This window comes from Xenopus laevis, chromosome 1L, assembly GCF_017654675.1.
Source record: "Xenopus laevis strain J_2021 chromosome 1L, Xenopus_laevis_v10.1, whole genome shotgun sequence".
In the NCBI taxonomy this organism is placed as follows: Eukaryota; Metazoa; Chordata; class Amphibia; order Anura; family Pipidae; genus Xenopus; species Xenopus laevis.
The window spans coordinates 84,424,882-84,446,095 of NC_054371.1; the positions used below are offsets into that span (position 1 = coordinate 84,424,882).

At 36.5% G+C, this 21,214-nt stretch overlaps 1 protein-coding gene across 5 annotated transcripts in view; it reads left to right on the forward strand.

Annotated features, from left to right (window-relative positions):
• Positions 1-21,214, forward strand: part of abcg2.L (ATP binding cassette subfamily G member 2 (Junior blood group) L homeolog) — a 78,603-nt gene that overhangs the window by 48,758 nt on the left and 8,631 nt on the right. For 4 of the 5 annotated variants that reach the window (XM_041581710.1, XM_018247345.2, XM_018246587.2 and 1 more), the window contains 10 exons: positions 4,762-4,970; positions 13,671-13,730; positions 13,816-13,930; positions 14,281-14,433; positions 14,707-14,864; positions 15,425-15,576; positions 17,066-17,170; positions 17,630-17,883; positions 19,618-19,700; positions 20,308-20,397. In XM_041581710.1, the coding sequence (XP_041437644.1) occupies positions 4,762-4,970; positions 13,671-13,730; positions 13,816-13,930; positions 14,281-14,433; positions 14,707-14,864; positions 15,425-15,576; positions 17,066-17,170; positions 17,630-17,883; positions 19,618-19,700; positions 20,308-20,397 (1,379 nt within the window). Of the gene's footprint in view, positions 1-237; positions 346-4,761; positions 4,971-13,670; positions 13,731-13,815; positions 13,931-14,280; positions 14,434-14,706; positions 14,865-15,424; positions 15,577-17,065; positions 17,171-17,629; positions 17,884-19,617; positions 19,701-20,307; positions 20,398-21,214 lie in introns of those variants that run through there. The other variant, NM_001097672.1, reaches the window with a different exon arrangement.

Sequence of the window (21,214 nt, forward strand, 5' to 3'; positions counted from 1 at the left end):
TGCGAAGTATTTTAGCACGGGACAATAACACCCCCCTACTCTTCAAGCCCCATACACAAACCCATCTCTCCCTGCCATGGGCCAGCACACACATCTTCTCTAATTTGGAATAAGGCGGGTTGATGACTGCTCAATGCTATGCATACTAAGCCTCGCCCCTACACGTGTTTGAGCCCTTATCTATGCTGCAGACTGCAGATGGACTGTACAATTGATGCAGTGACAGGGTGTGTAGGTGTCTGAGTTAGTACGGATGCGACGGATAATTATATCATCTCCCCCTCTGAACAAAGCGCCACATCACAGATACAGACGACGGTGCTGTCTGCCTAATAACTGTATAAGGTAAGTCAGGCAGCCTACAGGGATGAGCAGCTGCTGGACTGGGGTTACACAACATGCTCTCTCTCTCTATCTGCTCCTATATGCACTGTTGTGTAAGGGACCGTGTCACTCCCTTCTCTATAGTTATCTGTATCTAATGTACACTGCTCTAGATTTCTCCATTCAAATCATAAATAAGAATGACTATATATAGTGTGTGTGTGTGTGTGTGTGTGTGTGTGTGTGTGTGTGTGTGTGTATATATATATATATTTGAAATACAGCTTTTAAATGTTCATGTTTTGCGTTTTGCATATTGTGTGTGTGTGTGAGGCTGGGGAAAATAAAATTAATTTTATGATTGTTTTAACTTTAAGGTAATAGCTAATGGGTGTTATGTCTACCCATTCCATTTGGAGAAAGACCTCGCTCTGCATATGACCACTCCTAATGGTCTTTAATGAGAAGTGCCCTGACTGAGCTCCATGAGCCGTCGTTCTGAAACATTAGGAGTGATGACAGGCAAAGAGAGAATTTATGATCCTTGCTGTTATATATATGGGAGGGCAGTGGCAGGAAAATGGCCCGTGTGCCACTAGCCTGAAGGCCAATAATTAACTTGAACCTGTTTTATTATAAATGTTTATGGTTGACATTGGTCGCCATTACCTTTAAAGAAAAATAATCATAAAATTAATTTTATTTCCCCCTGGCAAGAGTGACTAATCTTCTCTAAATGTTTTCCCAGCGGCTAACATGCAAATCGATACTGGGGAAACATATGCTGTGCGGCTACTTTCCCAAAGTAACCCAAAGTTTCCTCGCAAGGAAACTATGGGCAACTTCACACCGTGTATGTTTTCCCCAGCAGTGATTCACGTTAGCCACCGGGAAAGCATTTGGAGGAGATTAATCGTGGGGCAACTAATATTCTTAGGTGTCATTGCCCTTACAGAGCATTGGATTTTTAGATGGGCTCAGTGACCCTCATTTAAAAGCTGGAAAGAGCCTGTAAAAGAAGGCAAATAATCCTAAAACTATAATAAAAATAAAAGACAATTGAAAAGTTGTTTAGGATTATCCATTCTATAATATACTAAAAGTTAAACTTAAAAGGGGTTGTTAACATTTAGATTAACTTTTAGTATGATGTGGAGAGTGATATTCTGAGGCAATTTGGTGTTCATTGTTTATGTGTGGTTTTTGATTTATTTAGCTCTTTATTCTGCAGCTCTCCAGTGAGCAAATTCAGCAGTCTGGTTGCTAGGGTCCAAATTACCCTAGTAACCATGCATAGATTCGAATAAGAGACTGGGTATGAATAGGAGAGGGTCTGAACAGAGAAATCGGTAGTAAAAAGTAAAAATAAGCATTTGTGTCAAGATGGGATCAGTGACTGGAAAGAGTCAGTAGGCAAATAATTCAAAAACTATAAAAAATCCTTAGAATTAGCTATTTGATAACATACTAAAAGTTACCGTAAGTGAACCATCCCGACGACTAAATCTCCCCAAAATGCCCAGTGTGACCTTACCCTACAGGTGAACAAACCCTTTAACAGATAATTCAAAACTTTCAACCTGGGTGTTTTCTTAAAAAAATAAATAGTGCAGCGTGCATAAATGAGTATTAGGAACATTGCGTCATCAACCCTGTTGTCTGCTTGGGAATCTACCAACATTACCCATAGGATATAGTTCTCCTTCATTATTGGCCAACTGCAATTCAGCTTTGGCTCTGGTTTATTGTAATCCTGCTGAAAGACCCCTTACTATTAGATGATACATTGAAAAGTGTAAGGCAAAATATATTCAAGTGATCATTTATGTTACAGCAAATTACCATTGTGGTTAGCCTCACATGGGTCATCGTATTCCTCAGAAGCAAAAATTCACCTGTTAGTCTAAGAGGATGATCGGCGTCTGTACAATTGCCTGCATGAATTGCTTTACATGACATTGAAAAAATACATTGTTGTCAGCCTAGTGAATCTAGCCTTAACCTTGTCTTACAACACAGTTCACTTCAAATTGAATAGCGAAAAATAAAAAAAACAAGATACGTTAAAAAGCAAGCTGTGATTCTTTTAATTTACTAAAATAAAATGGTGTCATTATGTTGATTCACCCATAAATGCATTTATAAATACACCAACTATTACAGGATCAGAAAGTTTTTTTAGGCAGCATTAAAATATGAGCCGAGTCAGCAATTTAACTTGTGAAATAAAGATCATGTGATAGATTCAGGAAGTGCATTTTCGTAGTTCCTTCTCACGAACAAAGTCTTGTTTTACAACACTGATGTGTTGATTATGTGACTGCTTAGCATGTTTCAGCTCAATCCTTTAACACTGCATCAATACTGGGGTGGAACAATCTATGTTCTACTATAGTACATTTACCTTTGCTCCTGTAATGCTTGAATTCCTTTCCCTTCCCATTTATGGCTGCTTCATGCTGTCATCTCTTTAAAGGAACAGTAACACCAACAAATGAAAGTGTTTTAAAGTAAAGAAATAGATGCACTCTACAGAATCCCATTGTATTCCATTACAGAGTTTATCTGCTATCTACTATGTGATCTGTGCCTTTTCTCCTTTTTCAGCTTGAATGGCTGCCTCCCTGGCTACACAGCAGTTTGTTTATATTAACTATAGTAGTCTTTCAAAATCAAAAAAATTTAAATGTTACCAGTGCAGAGCGACTTTAAAATACTTTTTTTGCTGTTACTGTTCCTTTAAATCACAGGTTTTCTATCTGTAATGAAAATAAGGCAGAAGCCTCTTGCTTTTTCTAACCACTTACTTCGGTTACTTTTTCTATCCTTTCACTTCAGTTACTTTTTCTATCCACTTGCTTTGATTACTTTTTTATCCCCTTACTTTGGTTACTTCTTCTATCCTCTCGCTTTGGTTACTTTTTCTATCCTTTCGCTTTGGTTACTTTTTCTATCCCTTCACTTTGGTTACTTTTTTCTATCCTCGCACTTTGGTTACTTTTTTCTATCCTCGCACTTTGGTTACTTTTTTCTATCCTCGCACTTTGGTTACTTTTTTCTATCCTCGCACTTTGGTTACTTTTTTCTATCCTCGCACTTTGGTTACTTTTTTCTATCCTCTCACTTTGATTTATGGCCAAATGAATGGATCACGTCTGAATGGCCTTCCAGATGGATAGTAAAATCAGGCTGCAGATTTGAGTGAAAAATGCTAACTTGACCCATTTTCAGACTGACAACCTGTGTGCGTAAGGCAAGCAGCAAGGACAGTATAGGGCAGTCACAGGCATTTCTCTACTGGCAGAGAATCCGTTGAATATGATCGGGTGGGGGTTCAAAAAAGTTTTGAACTTGACTGACTTGTCTTTTTTTCTATTTGTTTTAAACAAAACTTTTTTTTTAAACTATAAATTATTATGCATCTATATGCTGCAAAAAACACCTGCTTAAAATCTTTACAGAATGCTTAGCACTGGGAAAAAACCATCCAGCATTTATAATGTAAATCAGGAGGGAAGCCAGAATGTCTGTACATTTGTATCTGTCCAGTTAAAAACATTCATTAGTTGGTGAATGTACAGTACTAGTATAGGACCCATTATCCAGAAAGCTCCAATTTACTGGAAGGCCATCTCCGACAGACTCTTATTTTAAAGTCAAATAATTCTATTTTTTTTTTTTTTAAATCCTTTCCTTTTTTTCTGTAATAATAAGACCATACCATGTACAGGATTCAAACAAAGAACTTCTTAATCCTTACTGAAGGCAAACCAATGTTATTGTCTTTATTTATGTTTAAATTATATTTTAGTTGACAAAGTATAGAGATCCAAATTACAGAAGGATCCCTCATCTGGAAGACCCCAGGTCCCGGGCATTATGGATGACCGGTCCCATACCTGTACTCCACAAAATCTTTTTTTAGTTTCCCATTCTGAAAGAACACTTTTATAGAGCTGCTTACAAACCTTCTTTTTTGTTCTGGATGATGTTTAATTTAAATATAATCAAACTCATAATGGTTCATTTAGAAAGCAAAGCTTTGACTTTACATTTCTTATCTATAAAGCAACTTGGTTTAAAATGGCACAATACAGACATGAATTTCTGCTTCATGATTGGGACCTGACATATTTGCTGTTGACAGTGGTGCAGATTCTTTTAAGCTTAGTCATTAGCACATGCATTTTAAAAAAAAAAAATCTTCACAGCTTTATCGCCTAATATGTAGAAACAGCGTTGTGAATCCAAACAGGGACCCAGACCTGACTTACCTCTTATGCACCCTTATGCAGTGCTTTACAATAAGACAAACTTTACAACATTCACTATGTGAAAAAAAAATAATATAAAATTGTTTTATAGCATTTCTGCATTGTTGAGTAACTTTGAAAATGGATGGTTCTTTTAAGTTCATTCTCTCTGCTTCTTCTCCAGGACACTATCAGTATGACAGACAAGCAGCCCCAGACCATCGTCCAGATGGTGGAACCTCTAGCGAATGGTGAAGTTAAGAAAAAAGGTCTTAAAAAGAAGCTTTCGGGAGCTGTCCTAAGTTTTTATAACATCAACTACAAAGTGAAGGTGAAAAGTGGATTAATATGCCGCAGAAAAGTTACGGAGAGAATAATACTGAATGATGTCAAGTGAGTTGCCCTTTTTGTTTTTAAGTTGCACCCCTCCCTTTCAATCATTTTTCAGGTTGAGACTGTAAGGAAAACCAATAGGAGCCATACCAGACAATCTGATGAAGTAAATGTATTATGTATGCATATGTGTATGGCTATTGCATGTATACTGCTGTTTTTAAAATTCAAAACATAGAGTGATTTATATATATTAAAGGAAGGAATAGATCGCAATATGCTTACATGTTTTCTTAAAAATATTAAATGTCCAATACTTGGACATCCTTTAATTTTTTCGATGGACGAAACTAGAGGCTTGTATGGAGTCCTATTTAGAGTAGACATTTTAAAAATGTACATAAAAATCATACTGTTCCCTGTAATTGTCTTGAGATTGCACCACAAACATGAATTTGATTTTTATAGTGGTGCCATCCATTGATGAAACATATACATTTATATTTTTGTTACTCTTTCCGAGGCAGCAATGCATGTATAGATAACATCTCTTTCTGAATATTTTACTACTTTTTGTAGGCAGGGTTCATGGAATGCTACTGTATTCTACTGTACTTTTTTTTTTTTTATATCAATAATTTTTATTGCATTTTAAAACATGCAATATTCATGCAAGACTGAAATATTAAAAAATGTCCTGAAACATGTATAAAGCATATTATTTTACATATAATGCTCTAACGTTCTCATAATAAATGTACTTAAACATAAATCCTAAAAGAAAATAAAAACAAAAATCTAAGAAATCTGCCTTTGCATACACAACACCAATGAGTCAGAGATTCCTAAGCATAGATACACAAGTTGAAGAGGTATGTTACACTAGGCAATGATCCAGAATTCCCTCTCAGGAGACAAGCATATATTCAAAAAGATCATACAAACAAAAAGTAGTGCTACACAAACACTCTCACCACTCTTTGCATCGTCGGGTGCCGTCTGTGACTCTGTCTGCCCAGGTCTGATTCGTGTACAAGAAATTGTACACAAATTGTACACACAGCCCTTTATCAAGCTTGATAAAGGGCTGGAAAAGCTCGAAACGTTGCTTAGCTTGAGGCACGAATAAAGAAACATTTTTTCACCATAATCAGAGTGCTGCTGAAGTAATTTCTTCTACAGTGGTGATCATGTCACACCCCGGCAGTATGGACCTAACATGGTACTAAATACTTTTATATAGGTCATAGTGAAAGAAGCTGGCTTGTGGTGGGGTTGCTACGCCTGTAATCCAACCATGGTTGCCAAACTTTTAAATACTTATCGTAGGTATTATTAAGAAAGCTAGGCAATGTTTCATTCACCACAATCCAATCTACTTTATGTTTAAAGGCCAAAAGGGGAATGGAACTGGATTTCCAAGCTTTAGCTATGGTTTGTTTTGCGGCCATAAATATTATCGTGAGTTTATGCTGCAATTTAGTAAAACCTGCACATGTACCATTCAAGAGTGCTATTAGTGGGCCCTTCTGACATTGATGTGTAAAACAGAGAATATAACCGTGTGAATTCTAATCCAAAAACGGACCACCCTAACTGTATTCTTACTTTTTGTGCAAGATTCACGAGTAAGATATTTCGGTAGAATAACATAGATTAAGATCTCTCTACATGTTCTTTGAAATGAATGCACCCAGCAGCAAAGGAACAGCTGGTCTTTCCGGTTAAGGAATCCCATGCTGAACTGGAAGGATGCACCCCTCCCTTTCATTCAGTGCTCAGGCTGAGAATGTAAGCAAAACAAAAGAAGCCAGACCAGATCATGTGATGGAATAAATGTATTATGTATGCACATGTGTATACTGCTATACATAAAACAATACAAATGCATAAGTGTGTATGTGCTAGATGGAATGTAAAAAAGCAAGAGCTGATAAAATTAAACGGTAAATTGTATTCCTAAGATTCATAAATCTGTCACTAACCCACCTGGACAGCCTTTAAAGGTGAACTAAAGCTTAACTAAAGGAGTAGGCTAGAAATGTTGTACATTATATTTTCAGTTTCTGTACTGGCCCAAGGCAACCACAGTCCTTTAGCAGTAAATATCTGTGTCTCCAAAGATGATACTGTTGCTCCCCATCTTCCTTTCTGGTGATTCACTGCACACGCTCTGTTCTGCTGTCAGTTAATGAGCTTAGGGACCAATGCACAATATACTGAATACATATAAAATAAAGTCACAATATAAGGCTGGTTAGTACATAATTTAAATTATTGGTATGTGGCAGTTCAAAAACCAACACTATTAGCATCAGAATTTAATAATCCGCTTAGTAGCATCAACTTATATTAGAGGCCAAATTAATTTTCCGCTTGATAATTTGTGATGACCCCTAAGCTCAGCTGCTCAGAGCCTACTGAGCATGTGAGTGTCGCAGACACTTTGCAAGATGGCAACTCCCTGTGCTAAGTTTGAAGTCCTGAATCATTGCTGCTGTTGAGAAGCTTTAGGCTAGTGCAATAAGGTTAGTATATAGAATGTGGCATTGGTTAGCCATATTAAATTTTAGGGTTTAGTTCTCCTTTAAGTTTGTCAGTAGACCTACCATTTGAGTGCAAATGATTGGATCTGGTCTATGTAAATAACTATTGCTTGTCTGATCATAAATGTTGCTTACATATCTCTGGGAATGCTGTGGCCTCTAGTGTTGCACTCCTTTTTGCTATATCTTCTTTATATCTTTAATATTACTCCTTTATTGGATGACATATGCTATTCTGCAAACAATAAAATGATTGCTGTATTATTTGGCAGAACTTTGAAAAGTTTACTCCCGTTTGTAAAGCAAACCAGTTACCAACTCCAGGGAGAACAGTAACTTTTGTATCCTAGAGTTACATATTTGCAAACAGGGTAACGTTTAAAGCACCACTTTTTCTTTTGATTGTTAAACCCACTGAATACATATGAATTCCACTGAATTCTAGGAACAAACCATGATGAGTTTTCATCTCATATAGTGTACTTTATTGTGCTAGTTTACAATTTTGAGATCTGACCTATTCCAATGTTACTATGCAGGGATAAGGCTTTTTCTCTTGTGTAACGTAACAGATCTGTATGTGGTGGTAATTAGTTGCTAAGGCTCTGGCACACACCCAGACTGTTCGGTGTAACCTGGTACAAGCTGTAGAAGATTGACAGTTGCAGTGATCCTGGAGCCGTGTGCTGGCTATTGTTTATTGTCGCCAACAACTAGTGCTTTCCACTATAGTGGTATGGGAGCCGTTATCGGGTAACCCGTTATCCAGAAAGCTCAGAATGACAGGCTGTCTCCCATAGACTTCATTTTATCCAAGTAATCAAATTTTTAGAAATGATTTCCTTTTTCTTTATAATTATAAAACAGTGCCTTGTACTTGATCCTAACTAAGATATCCTTATTGATGGCAGAACAGTCCTATTGGGTTTAATTCATGTTTAAATCTTATTTTAGAAGACTTTAGGCAAATTACAGAAAGATACTTTATCCAGAAAACCCAATGTCCTATACCTGTATATAGCATAGCACTGGCATTACAGTGTTCTTTCAGTGACAAGGTTGTGTAACTCCGTTAAATTTGTCTCTAGTGTTCAGTAGTGGGAATCTTTGGGAATCCTTGCATGTGTAAACCATTTCATTTCTGCCATGCAAAAACACCCAATATCTTTATAGACTAAACCTAAGCCAATTTTAGTAGAACTAATAGTGTGTTTTCTTTCCTCCACATTGATATGCAATAGATATTTAAAGAGGTGGTTAACCATTGTTAACTTTTAGTATATTATAGAATGGCTAATTCTAAGCAATGTTTGAATTGGTCTTCATTATTTAATTTGTATAGGTGTTTTTTTTTTTGTTTTTTTTTAATTATATGCCTTCTTCTTCTGACTCTTTTCCGCTTTCAAATGGGGGCCACTGACCCCATCTAAAATAAATGCTCTGTAAGGCTACAAATGTATTGTCATTTTTTTTTTCATTACTCCTCTTTCTTTTCAGGGCCTCTCTTTTTCATATTCCAGCCTCTTATTCAAATCATTGCATGGTTGCTAGGATAATTTGGACATTAGCAACCAGATTGCTGAAACTGCAGAATAAAAAGCTAAATAACTGAAAAACTACAAATAAAACAAAATGAAAATCAATTGCAAATTTTCACAGAATATTTCTCTCTACATCGTACTAAAAGTTAATTTAAAGGTGAACAACTCCTTTAATATCGTAATACTGGTTTTGTATAAGCCTGCTTAACATCCCTACTACCAGTAAAAAAAAAATCTCTGTTGAAATTTCTCTCTTTATTAGTGGGCATTTTGTCATCCACAAGCGAGAAGGCACAGCAACAAAGCACCTTGGGGTATATTTATCAAAGAGTGAAGTTGCCACAGTCCTCTAGAGTGAAATTCCGCCACTCTCCATTAATTTCTATGGGATTTTTAATACAGTATTTATCAATGAGTGAAAGTTCATCCTTTGATAAATACACCTTTCAAAATCCAACATAAATGAATAAAGAGTGGCAGAATTTCACTCTAGAGGACTGTGGTGATTTCTAACTTCGCTCTTTGATAAATATACCCCCTTGTGTGCTTTGCCCTTAAGTGTATTCAGATTGAACAAGGTCTTGCCCATTATCATTTATTTGGATACATAACAGATTTCGTACCAGATACACCTGCAGTTAAAGGGGTTGTTCACCTTGTGAGTTAAAATTTAGTATGATGTAGAGAGTGAAATTCTGAGACAATTTGCTATTGCTTTTCATTTTTTATTATTTGTGGGGTTTGAGTTATTTTTATTTTTATTCAGCAGCTCTTCAGTTTGCAATTTCTGCAATCTGGTTGTTAGGGCCCAACTTATTCTAACAGCCATGCATTGATTTTAAAATATACTGGGATAAGAATAGGAGAGGGCCTGGTTAGAAAAGATGAGTAATAAAAAGTAGCAATAACAATACATTTGTAGCCTTAGAGAGATTTTTTTTTTAGATGGGGTCAGTGACTCTGTTTGAAAGCTGGAAAGAGTCAGAAGATGAAGGCAAATAATTTAAAAACTATAAAGAATAATGATGACCAATTGAAAAGTTGCTTAGAATTGGTCATTGTATAACATACTTAAAGGTGAACCACCCCTTAAATCTAAACAAGACTAATACTGTAGTAAAAACTGGATGGGAAAAGGACACCTTTTACTTTGCTTTTCTTTCTTTTGTTTTTCTTGGTCTAGTAAATGCATAACAAAAATCGGCACAGCTTGGTCATCATCCACCCTGCAATTTTGCGACCCAGTGCTTACTTGTATTGACTAGCTGTGTCATGCTGAGATTTACTGTGTCATGTTTTGCATTTTGACTTCATATTCATATTTTTGGTTTTGGCATATGGTGTGGTCCATTGCTATATTAAGTGAAGGTTCCTTTTTATTGCTTTTTATTATACATTTATATGTTAAAATGACTACCCTTTTGTTAATTATTGAATTTAAAAGCCTGTGGTTCTGCTAAATGTCCAGCAATATACTTCAAATTCATTTACTGCTAAGGTTCGTTTTACTACAACATTCCTTCTTATTTATAAAAAAAAAGACAAAAAACTGTTGAACTACAATTTTTGGTTTGTAGTGAAGGTCTGTGGGATGATTGTAATTTGCATTAAGAGCTTGCTGTGCACATACCCTGATCACTATCCACAAGGCTCTGCTTGACAGGGAACACTGAGGTAACTGATACCTGAGGTGGGATTTAGTGAGCACCCTAGCAAAAAGCTATGAGAAAAGTCAGTCATTTTTGACGAGCACGTTTTGAATTCAAAACTTATCAGTATTATGTTAATGTTGTTTAAAGTTCTGATTTTGCAGAAAGCTGTATAGTGGGGCGTTTGACTGCAAACTGTCTGAGAAAACTGAAGATGGTGGCATCAGGATTCGGTCAGGCATGTTCTTCACACTGAAAGGGATACCCTGGGTGATAAATTTAGGCCTTATCTTGCTCAACCTGTTTGGCCCTTCCTTTGGGTGACCATTTATAGGCAGTGAGTACAAATACTTGGAGATGATTCTCAGACCATATATGCTGAGATCTATAGACCAAGTGGTTAATGATAAACTATAATACTCACTAGGTGAAGGGTGTCTTATCATAGCTTAGTGCCATGAACTCAAAACTACATATAGCTATTCTCTTACTGTTGTATAATGAGGTGGGAACTGCAAGTAATTCCTATGTAACACTTTCTTGGCACTTTTTTCAAGGTCAACTCTGGGGTGCTTATAGAATAGATTCCAGACCTCTGCTAAAGTGGGATATTTGCAGAGTGTGGATAATTTTAAGTCCTTAAATTAGGGCTACAAACTAGGGACTGCGAGCATGTAACTCCTGGGAATTGCAGTAGTCATGATTACAATAACTTTATTTAAAAGACTATTCCCCAGAAGCAGTTACCCATAGCAACCAATACGATCTTTGTTTTTAAACAGATGAATAGTAAATGCTACCTTCTGATTGGTTGTTATGGGTTACTGCTCCTGGGCAAACTTAGTGCCTTTTATTACATAACCCCCGTTATACCATACAATACAATTGAAAGCAGAAATATGGGCACCCCTTCCCAAATTACATATTGAGTAAATTATTTTGTATGTAAAAGTAGAAAACTGTTGGGCCATCTTGCATGTTCAAGATCTATGGTGTCTTATTTAAAATATTGCATTTCTAGTCATATTCATTTTTTGGGGGTTTAGACTTCCTTTAAATATTGGGGTAGATCCATGATGCTTTGGGGATGTATGGTAGATAGAGGCATAAGAAACATTTTACATGTAAAGGCAAAAATAGATTCCACTAAATCTTAGAAACCTGATTGCTGAAGAACTGCCGAATAAAAAGCTCTCACAAACGCATAATAAAAAATGAAAAACAATTGCAAATTGTTAGAACATCACTCTCTACATCATAAAAAAAGTTTAACTCAAAGGTGAACCGCCAGCCAGTTCAGGTTATGATCGCAACAGTATATTAAAACTTAACCTTTAATAGTAACTATGCTTAATAAAAATCAAATAGGCTCAAACCGACATAAACACACGCAGCATGTTCCAATCACAGCTGTGCAGGACAATGTCCTTAAAAATAACACATATTAAAAACTGAATGTGTAGGTGGATTAGGTAGGCTAGTGGTAACCAAATGTTTAAATGCACTTCACTGTTCACACAGCGTTAATGCCAGTAGCGCTCTTAAATGTATTCCACAACTTCCAATAAGCCACCTTTGAGCCCCCCACCATTCCCTCCCAATGCTATAGTTTCTGCCTAGCTACGTTGGGAAGCGTGGGAACTATCCTCACCACCTTCCACCTACACCACCCAACGCGTTTCACTGCTTGGCAGCTTCGTCAGGGGCATAAGACTTATGCCCCTGACGAAGCTGCCAAGCAGTGAAACGCGTTGGGTGGTGTAGGTGGAAGGTGGTGTATACTGTTGCGATCATAACCTGAACTGGCTGGCTTGCTACATAGTTGCTGGATGGATGTCTAACATTCAATTCAGAGCTTGTGTGCAGTAATTTGTGTTTCTAGGTATATGTTTCGTTGTTACCAGCTTTTTTGTAAAATAAAATGTAACTTTGCAGATGTTTTTAACATGGATTCCTGCAGTAGTTTAGTACTTTTCAAGAGGTGCTCAACTTTTACAATCAATTACATATATGCATATATATAACACGATAGCAGTCTAGGTTATCTGGCTGGATAACAAACCAGTCAGCACAGTGGCATAACGGTATGGATATGTTCCCCTTACCTTGCAAAATTCTTATATTTGGGCCCCGCAGGTGACCACTAACCACAAATTAACCTCCAACCCTACAGTCACAGATTCTGCTTCTTCTATAGTTATGCCCATGTGTGTGGCCTCCTAAATTCTGAGACTGAATTCTGTGACAGAAAGGGATGCCCAGGGTGTTTAATTTAGGCTTTTATCTGACTCAACCTGTCTGGCCTTACGTGCGGGTAAATTTTCACAGGCAGTGAATACAAAGACATGATTGAGATGATTTTCAGAACATGATGTTGACATCTGCATACCACGTGTATAATGATTAACTGTAATACTCGCTAGGTGAGAGGTGTCTGATCATAAATTAGTGCCATGACCTCAAAATTAAAGGTAGCTATTTTCATACTGTTGTATAATGGGGTGGGAACTGCAAGTCATACATATGTAACACATTCTTAGCACTTGTTTCCATGGTCACTCTGGGGTGTTAGAATAGATACTAGACCTCTTCTTAGTGGGATATTTGCTGCTTCTGCATTTGGACTGCAGTAGCAGTTATTACTATACCCATTAAATTAGACCATATACAACACAATATATATGCACTAAAATGTATTATCTATAAGTAACCTATGCAATAATACAATAGCAAGCCTCCAGTTTTTAAGAATATGATGTGTGAATTTTAAAATGTAGTAAATGTTAAAATTTAAATGTGTAATGTTATGCAAGATTATGCCACAAAGCTCTGGTCACGTTACTGTATCTTTATAACAATTAAAAATATACTTACTGCAGATGGGACACATTCTTGTTATGCTGTGCTTTTCTAAATTGCAGTCAGTTCCTATTAATTGCAGAAGATTCCATCCATTTAATGACTGAACATGTTCCTTGTTTTAATGCCAATGTCTGAGCTGTATTTTTTAAAATTGTTTTACAGTGGAATTATGAAGCCCGGGCTTAATGCGATATTGGGGCCAACCGGCAGTGGCAAATCATCGTAAGTAATGAAAGCTGAAACTTTTAAGAAAATGTATCTTTGTTGCGTGACCAGGAAATAATCACAATTTTATATATTTTGCCAGATTGCTGGATGTGCTTGCTGCCAGGAAGGATCCCAACGGTCTCACAGGACAGGTGTTAGTAGATGGGGAACCCCAGCCACCCAACTTTAAATGCCTCTCTGGTTATGTTGTTCAGGTGAGAAATTTAGGGACTGTAGAAACTTTAGGGGGTATATATGCTGTGGGGTCCGTAATATCTAGTTACGGCACTGTCTGTAGGACAGGTCTGATATGTCCGTCTAGTTTAATAGTGATTTGTTTGTTCGGTGTACCTTGCTGGTAACTAGAAAAGCTAATCTTACATAAAATTAGTTATACTAGACGGTTAACTTTAAAAATAAATTTTGTCCATAACTTATGGTTAATAAATCTTTGTAATTTAACAATTCTTTATCTGACATTAGACAGTGCAGATATGCCTAAAATGTTTCTTAATAAATTTACATGCACATAATTTATCTGATGAAATGCTCTGCTTCATTATAGGATGATGTTGTTATGGGAACATTGTCGATAAGAGAGAATTTACAGTTCTCTGCAGCACTAAGGCTACCAAGGTCTGTAAAGCAAAAAGAAAAGGATGAACGCATTAATCAAATCCTCAAGGAGCTTGGATTAACCAAAGTGGCAGATTCTAAGGTAATATGAAATATAGTTTTGATTATTCTAGGGTTAGTGATTTGGACTGTTAAGAAGCTATATGGTGTCAAAGATTAATGGTCTTCTGATAAAGTTTATTGACGTATTCTTCCGACCATTTTTCATATGTATTTAGGCCTGTGGCATACAGAGCAGTTTTGCCTTGGCTGTTTTGAACATTTTGAAATGGGTGCTAGTAGTAATCACCTTCTACCAGATTCACTGGAAGGAGTATGAAGGGACTTGAGTAATTTATACCTGTTGCTGCTTTAGGTTGGCACCCAGTTTATCCGCGGGGTTTCAGGAGGAGAGAGAAAAAGAACAAACATTGGAATGGAGTTAATTACTGATCCTGGCATTTTATTCTTGGATGAACCAACAACTGGATTAGATGCTAGCACTGCTAATGCTGTTCTGCTGCTGCTAAAAAGGTGACCATTCTATTAATGCAATAAAGAACTGTGGTGTTCCCTTTTCAATTTTATGTATAAATCATGGTTAAAATGTTACTGCAACCTTGATTTGTTTGCATTTTTAATATACATTATATTATAATTTGAACTTATAACGCATATGTGTATAAACTGGAATTTTTGTTATATTCACCCAAAAATCTTATTGTTTATGAACTTTCAACATAATTAGACCAGAACTCTTATGACTAGAGGAAGAAGTGAAATGCAGTTGTGGTAATTTTTAGAAAAAAAATTAATAGTTTTAAAAAAAAAAAAAGTGACAAACTTTCTATAGCTATACCTTCTTTGTTTCTTTCTGGCTTTTGTGTTTGTTTGTAGTATGTTATATTTTTGATATGTTTTGTAATGTATTTTGTACAATGAAAGCTCTGCTAATTTGTTCACTCAAGTAGAACATATAAGACCCCCAAGTATATACTCTATGACTGGGTATCCTGTGCAGTGATAGGCTCAGTACAGAGACAACAGAAACTCAGTAGAGTGAATAGTTATTTACAGTCTCATTTTTTCAATAGGATGTCAAGACAAGGCAAGACAATCATCTTCTCTATACACCAACCTCGATATTCCATATTCAGGCTTTTTGACAGCCTAACTTTACTGGCTGGAGGAAGCCTGTTATTTCATGGACCTTCTGCAGATGCTCTGGATTACTTTACAGGGCTGGGTAAGATTGTATACCAAATAATTATTAATCAGATGCTTTTTATGACAGGCTGTTTTCTTATAAGCAGACGTAATATTAGCTGTTCTTTTAGTTAATATATGAGCAGCACTTTTAATTCAGTGGGCAGGTATGTATGAATCCCTTTATAGTGCTATTAGGATTTGCAGAGCTGTAGAAAAGTACCCAGAGAAGGCAAACATAAAAAATTAAGTATAAGTATACAGCGATTAAATGCCATTTGGTAAGTAGAACACAGTAGGAAGGCAGCTCCTGCCAATGCAGTTTCTGAGTACAAGCATTATATATTTAGAGGCAAATATATATTCAATATGAGTCAGAGCATGACTTGGAAATTATTTCAGTCTGTTCTGTAATTATTATTATGTAATAATAACAATAATGCTGTAGAGTGTAAAAATGAATACCTGAAGATAAGGTTCATTTTATAATCAATCGCACAAACAAAAGGAACAGAAATACATCTCCAATTAAATTTTCCCATTTAGTTATAGAAAAAAATGAATTAAAACTAAAAGAATAGACAGAATGTAAGCATCTGTTGAACTGACCCTTTATCAGAACAGCTTAGAAGGCAAGCAGTGGTATTGACATGGGGCATACTAAAGATGGCCATACACAGGCAGATTGCAGATTCGGGCTCTTCAGACCAATTCAGCTTATGTGCCTGTGCATGGGCCCTTCCAGTGGTCCGACCCAACCGATATCTGGTTGAAAATCATACAGATGTTGATCGGGCAGGCTTGATTTTCCTGTCAGGTTCCTGTCATTGATGCATTCCTCGATCCGACCACTGCCATAGCAGCAATTATGATCTGAACGTTGGCCAGATCAGCCCGATGTTTCCCATCTTAAGGTGGCAACCTTGATAAACAAGCAGATTGTATAGTGTATGGCCATGTTTATTTCTGAGCTGTTAGTTGCACAGCATTTAATTATTTTCCCCATCTAACATCATAGCAATAATGCCTTGGTTGTTCTTGGTCCTTTTTTAAATGGCTCAGCAATAATACTAAAGCTTTGCTATATGTTTAAAGTTCAGCACATAAAGCTAATCTGTATGCTGAGCTGTCACATTCAAACATAGCATATCAAGGAAAGATCAAAGGAAGGCTTCATTGGCCTACTCTCCCCATGCTGATAAGTGAATGAGTGACAGGCAGATTTCTGAACAGAATGAGAAGCATGTGATATGAACTATGTGGCTCAGACAATATTTATGGTAATGTCCTATTCTGCTATGGGATACATTTGGTGCTTATTATTAAGTAAAATACTGACAAAGGCACATTGTTGTGATCAGTACATTTTGCACTTCCAATTCTGCAAGGGTCACTCTTTTAAAAGTTTAAAAAAAAAAAACACTAAACTTCAGCCTTTTATGTTACATTTGCTTGTTTTTTTCTGATTTGTGGTATCAAAAACTATAACCGCAGTAGAATTATTATTCATTGCTTGATATGTTTTGTAGGATATGAGTGTGAATCCCATAACAACCCTGCTGATTTCTTCCTGGATATTATCAATGGAGACTCAACAGCTGTGGCCCTAAACAAACTGGAGGAGGTTGAGCTAGGTATGGATAAGTTTTGTTTTATTCTAGGGGACTTGACCATTTTTTCTCCTCCACTATAGAGATGGAGGTCACTTGACTGAAGAATTTGCCATACAGGGACACGACCTGACAAGCCTGTGTCTTTGAACACACAAAATTCAGCACTGTACTTGTACATCACGTAGAATGTTGAATATCCCTTTAGTTACACCAAACGCAAAAGATAATTGATTTTCTTTCATACCTTATACAGTTCTTTAGGATTGTGTGCCCTTTAAGCCGATTTAATTTTCTCCAAAATTGGCTTGTCTGCATCCAGACTTGGGGAAAGTCATTTTTTATCTTGTGCCTTCCGTAACACATAATAAACTGTAAGCAGTGATGGTAGTGTCTTAATGGAATTTGTGTAAAATCAAGTATAAGCATAAGAAAAACTGGTTGCAGACGTGTGACTAATTTGAACTTGCTGAATTACTTTAGAAAATGTACAAAAAGAGGTGAATGATAATGGCTGCAAGACTGTTGTGGAGAATCTGTCAGCACAGTTCTGCACCACTTCCTACTATCTGGAAACCAAATCAGAGCTGGAGAAAATGTCCCAGGGGAAGAAAGTGAAGATCAATTTTTTCACAAGACAAATTACATACAATACTTCCTTTTTACATCAGCTCAAATGGGTGTGCAAAAGATCCTTCAGAAACCTATTGCGTAATCCTCAAGCCTCCATCGCTCAGGTAAGCTCTAATTGACATGTGCCTTTTTTTATGGCGGTGTGTATCTTTTTATGAACTGTATGGGTAAATAGAGTGGTTTCTCAATAAAGATTTCCATTTAAAGGACAAGGAAAGTCTAAAATAGAATAAGGCTAGAAATGCTGTATTTTGTATACTAAACATAAGCATGAACTCACTGCACCACAAAGCCTAATCAAACAAATGATTTATGCTTTCAAAGTTGGCCACAGGGGGCTGTCATCTTGTAACTTTGTTAAACATCTTTGCCTGACCCTGACCCTGCACATGCTCAGTGTGGTCTGGGCTGCTTAGGGATCGTCATAAACAAAGCTGCTTGAATTCTGCATTGCTGGGAAGTGAGGCGGGGGCTCCCCCTGCTGTTCATAAGTATGATTGTTTCTCTGCTCAGCAGTTAGGGACCATCCTATCCACAGCAGTAAATGAAGGGAGAATTTCACTGCATACAGTCAGGTTTCTTATAAAAACGGTACACATTTTTAAATTAAAGTATATTGGAGATAGGTTTCTTTTTGATTAAAGAAAGTAAAAATGGGATTTAATTTTTTTGCCTTTCCTTGTCCTTTAAGCAAATCTACATGTATGCTCTTGTTTCTGCATTTAATATATTGTATGTGCTTCTTGTATTTCCTGACATGGAAGATTCTACACTATTAAGATGGGAGTCACCCAAAAAACATAACAGTGGTTTTCTGACCAACTTTTAGTTTGTTCACTTTCTTTGCTTAGTAACCTATTCAATTGTCATTTACTACAAATCCATGGATATTACAATTTCAATGTATGACCTTTGATAACCAAGTTAAACCAATAGTTCTTGATATTATAAACATGCTTGACCTTATGATTAGGATTAGATCCCATAGCTATGTACTGTAGGGTTCCACTGCTAATTGTTCTGACTTTAGTGTTAGTAAGTGAGCCTCTCCATCTTTCATGTTTCCGACAGCTCAAAATTGCTGCATTTCCAACCCCCTGTTCACACAGTTCATTAGACCAATTCTGTTTATCTGACATCAATTAGTTTTGAATTGATCCTTGTTTTCCACCCAAGTTAGTTTAATGGCCGTATAAGCGCTGCCTCTTGATCTTTTTGGCAGTAATATGGTGCCACTTATTCAGGGTATTAGGTAACAAGTCACTGATGCATAATTCCATCTTACATTTAGGAGATTTGCTTTCTACAAATAATTCTAAAATATTTTACTATCCTTATGTCTAATAGAGTAGGCCTAAAAGGTTAATTTATTTGAGATAATCTCTTAATCTACTTGTTAGTGGTGTGCCTTTGTAGCATTTCCACTTGATCAAATTTGCACAATATACTTTATTGAAAAGAAGTTTGCTAAATTGTTTCAAATATTTTTATAGAATTTGGAAACATAGTTTTCCAATATTGAATTCTCTCATGTGAATGATGCCATGATGCACCAGGCAGTTTATTTTAAATGTGGACCTAATTCAGGCAGGTTACATTTTGTTAATTTTTTTGCAAATCAATACAATAGTAATACATAAAATATTTAAACTACAGTTTGATATATTTGCATATTAATGAGAAGGCAATGACAAATGGTATACATTATGGACACATAATGGCTTGCTATATTTCTTTAGGAACCCCTCTTTAGATTTTAAATTGTGTTAATTCATGTTGTTGTTGATGATGATGTCCTTTTGTAAATAATTGCAGTTATTTAATATTCATATATTTAGGTACTGGTTACCTTAGTGCTAGCATTAATTGTGGGAGCAATTTTCTTTGGCGTGAAAGAAGATGTTAGTGGAATTCAGAACAGGTAAGTGTACCTTTTTTTCACTCCTACCAGGGCAATGGAAGGCTGTATCACTAGTGCAGAGAGATCAATTGCATCCTCTGCACTAAAAGAGCCAAATGTTAGCTTAAAAACTGAAGTGCCTGATACCCCTGTTTTTCCATATATTGTATCCTACCTTTTAACTAAATGTAGCCAAACCTTTGGAAGTTATGTATCAACATGGCCAAAATTCTGTCTGCAACTGTATTGCCATTATGAAGTATGGGATCTGTTATCCAGAATGCTCGGGACCTGGGGTATTCTTGATAAGGTATCTTTTTTTAATGTGGATCTCCATATATTAAGTCTGCTAAAATTATTTCAACATTAAATAACCCCAATAAGAGTATTTTGCCTCCAGGAAGGCATAATTAATTCTAAAAATGTTGTATTTCCTCAAAAATGGGAGTCTATGGGAGATGGCCTTCCCTTATTCTCTTTAAGAGAAGTATTTTCCCAAAAGAGCATTATCATTAATTTGAGGGATCATAAATTGCCACATTGTGTATAGCTAAGGTACCATTTTCAATATCTGGTGCCATTTAAAGATAGAAACATTGTTCTTACTTTTTACTTTTTTTTTTCACAGAGTGGGATCCTTATTTTTCGTAACAACTAATCAGTGTTTCAGCAGCGTTTCAGCTATTGAGCTCTTCATCGTGGAGAAAAAGATATTTATGTGAGTAGATTTTAGTTTTCATTAAAATAAACTTTGCTTGAAGTGAAGTCACAAATATTACTGTTATAAAATGAAGTTCCTAGAAGGAAAAATGGGACCAGTACTGGCAGATGTGATGTTTTTAGCAAGCATTGAAAACATGCTATTTGTCAAGTGTCATTTACAATCAACTGCAATGGGAAGCACTGTGAGCAGGGGCGTAACTACAGAGGAAGCAGACCCTGTGGCTGCAGGGGGGGGCAAGGATTTATAGGGGGCCCCATGAGGCCCTAATTAATGAGCAATTTCACCATATATTAGTAAAACATAACAACCTCTGGATATGTGGGGCCCTAATTCTGCAACTGTATGTGTGTGTGTGTGTGTGTTCTATTGAGATACTTTGGGTGTAGGGCTACTCGTCGTGCTTCCCCTCGATATTAGTCTTTTTTTTGTTTTTTTTATATGCACTACTGGGCAAAGCTTGAAAGCAATTACTTTAGCTCATATATGTCATGAGATGTCCTATCTTCTTTTACTGGTTACTGTTCTTAATTGTGGTTCCTTTATTGCAACCGTGACAAATTATAAAAGGTTTCTAAGGTTGTAAATTAACTCAGTCAAAGGGCTCTTGCACACGGGTCGTTTTTACCTGCGCTCCCTCTGTGTTGCACTTTCTTCCGTTCAGCCGCAGGGGAGCGCAGGCGTAGACACAGTCAATTATTTTAAAGGGGGCTGTACTCACACAGATGCATGTAAGCGCCAAACGCAGGTTGGGACACAGCGTATTACATTTCACCTGTGTCTGTGTGAGTACAGCCCCCTTTAAAATAATTGA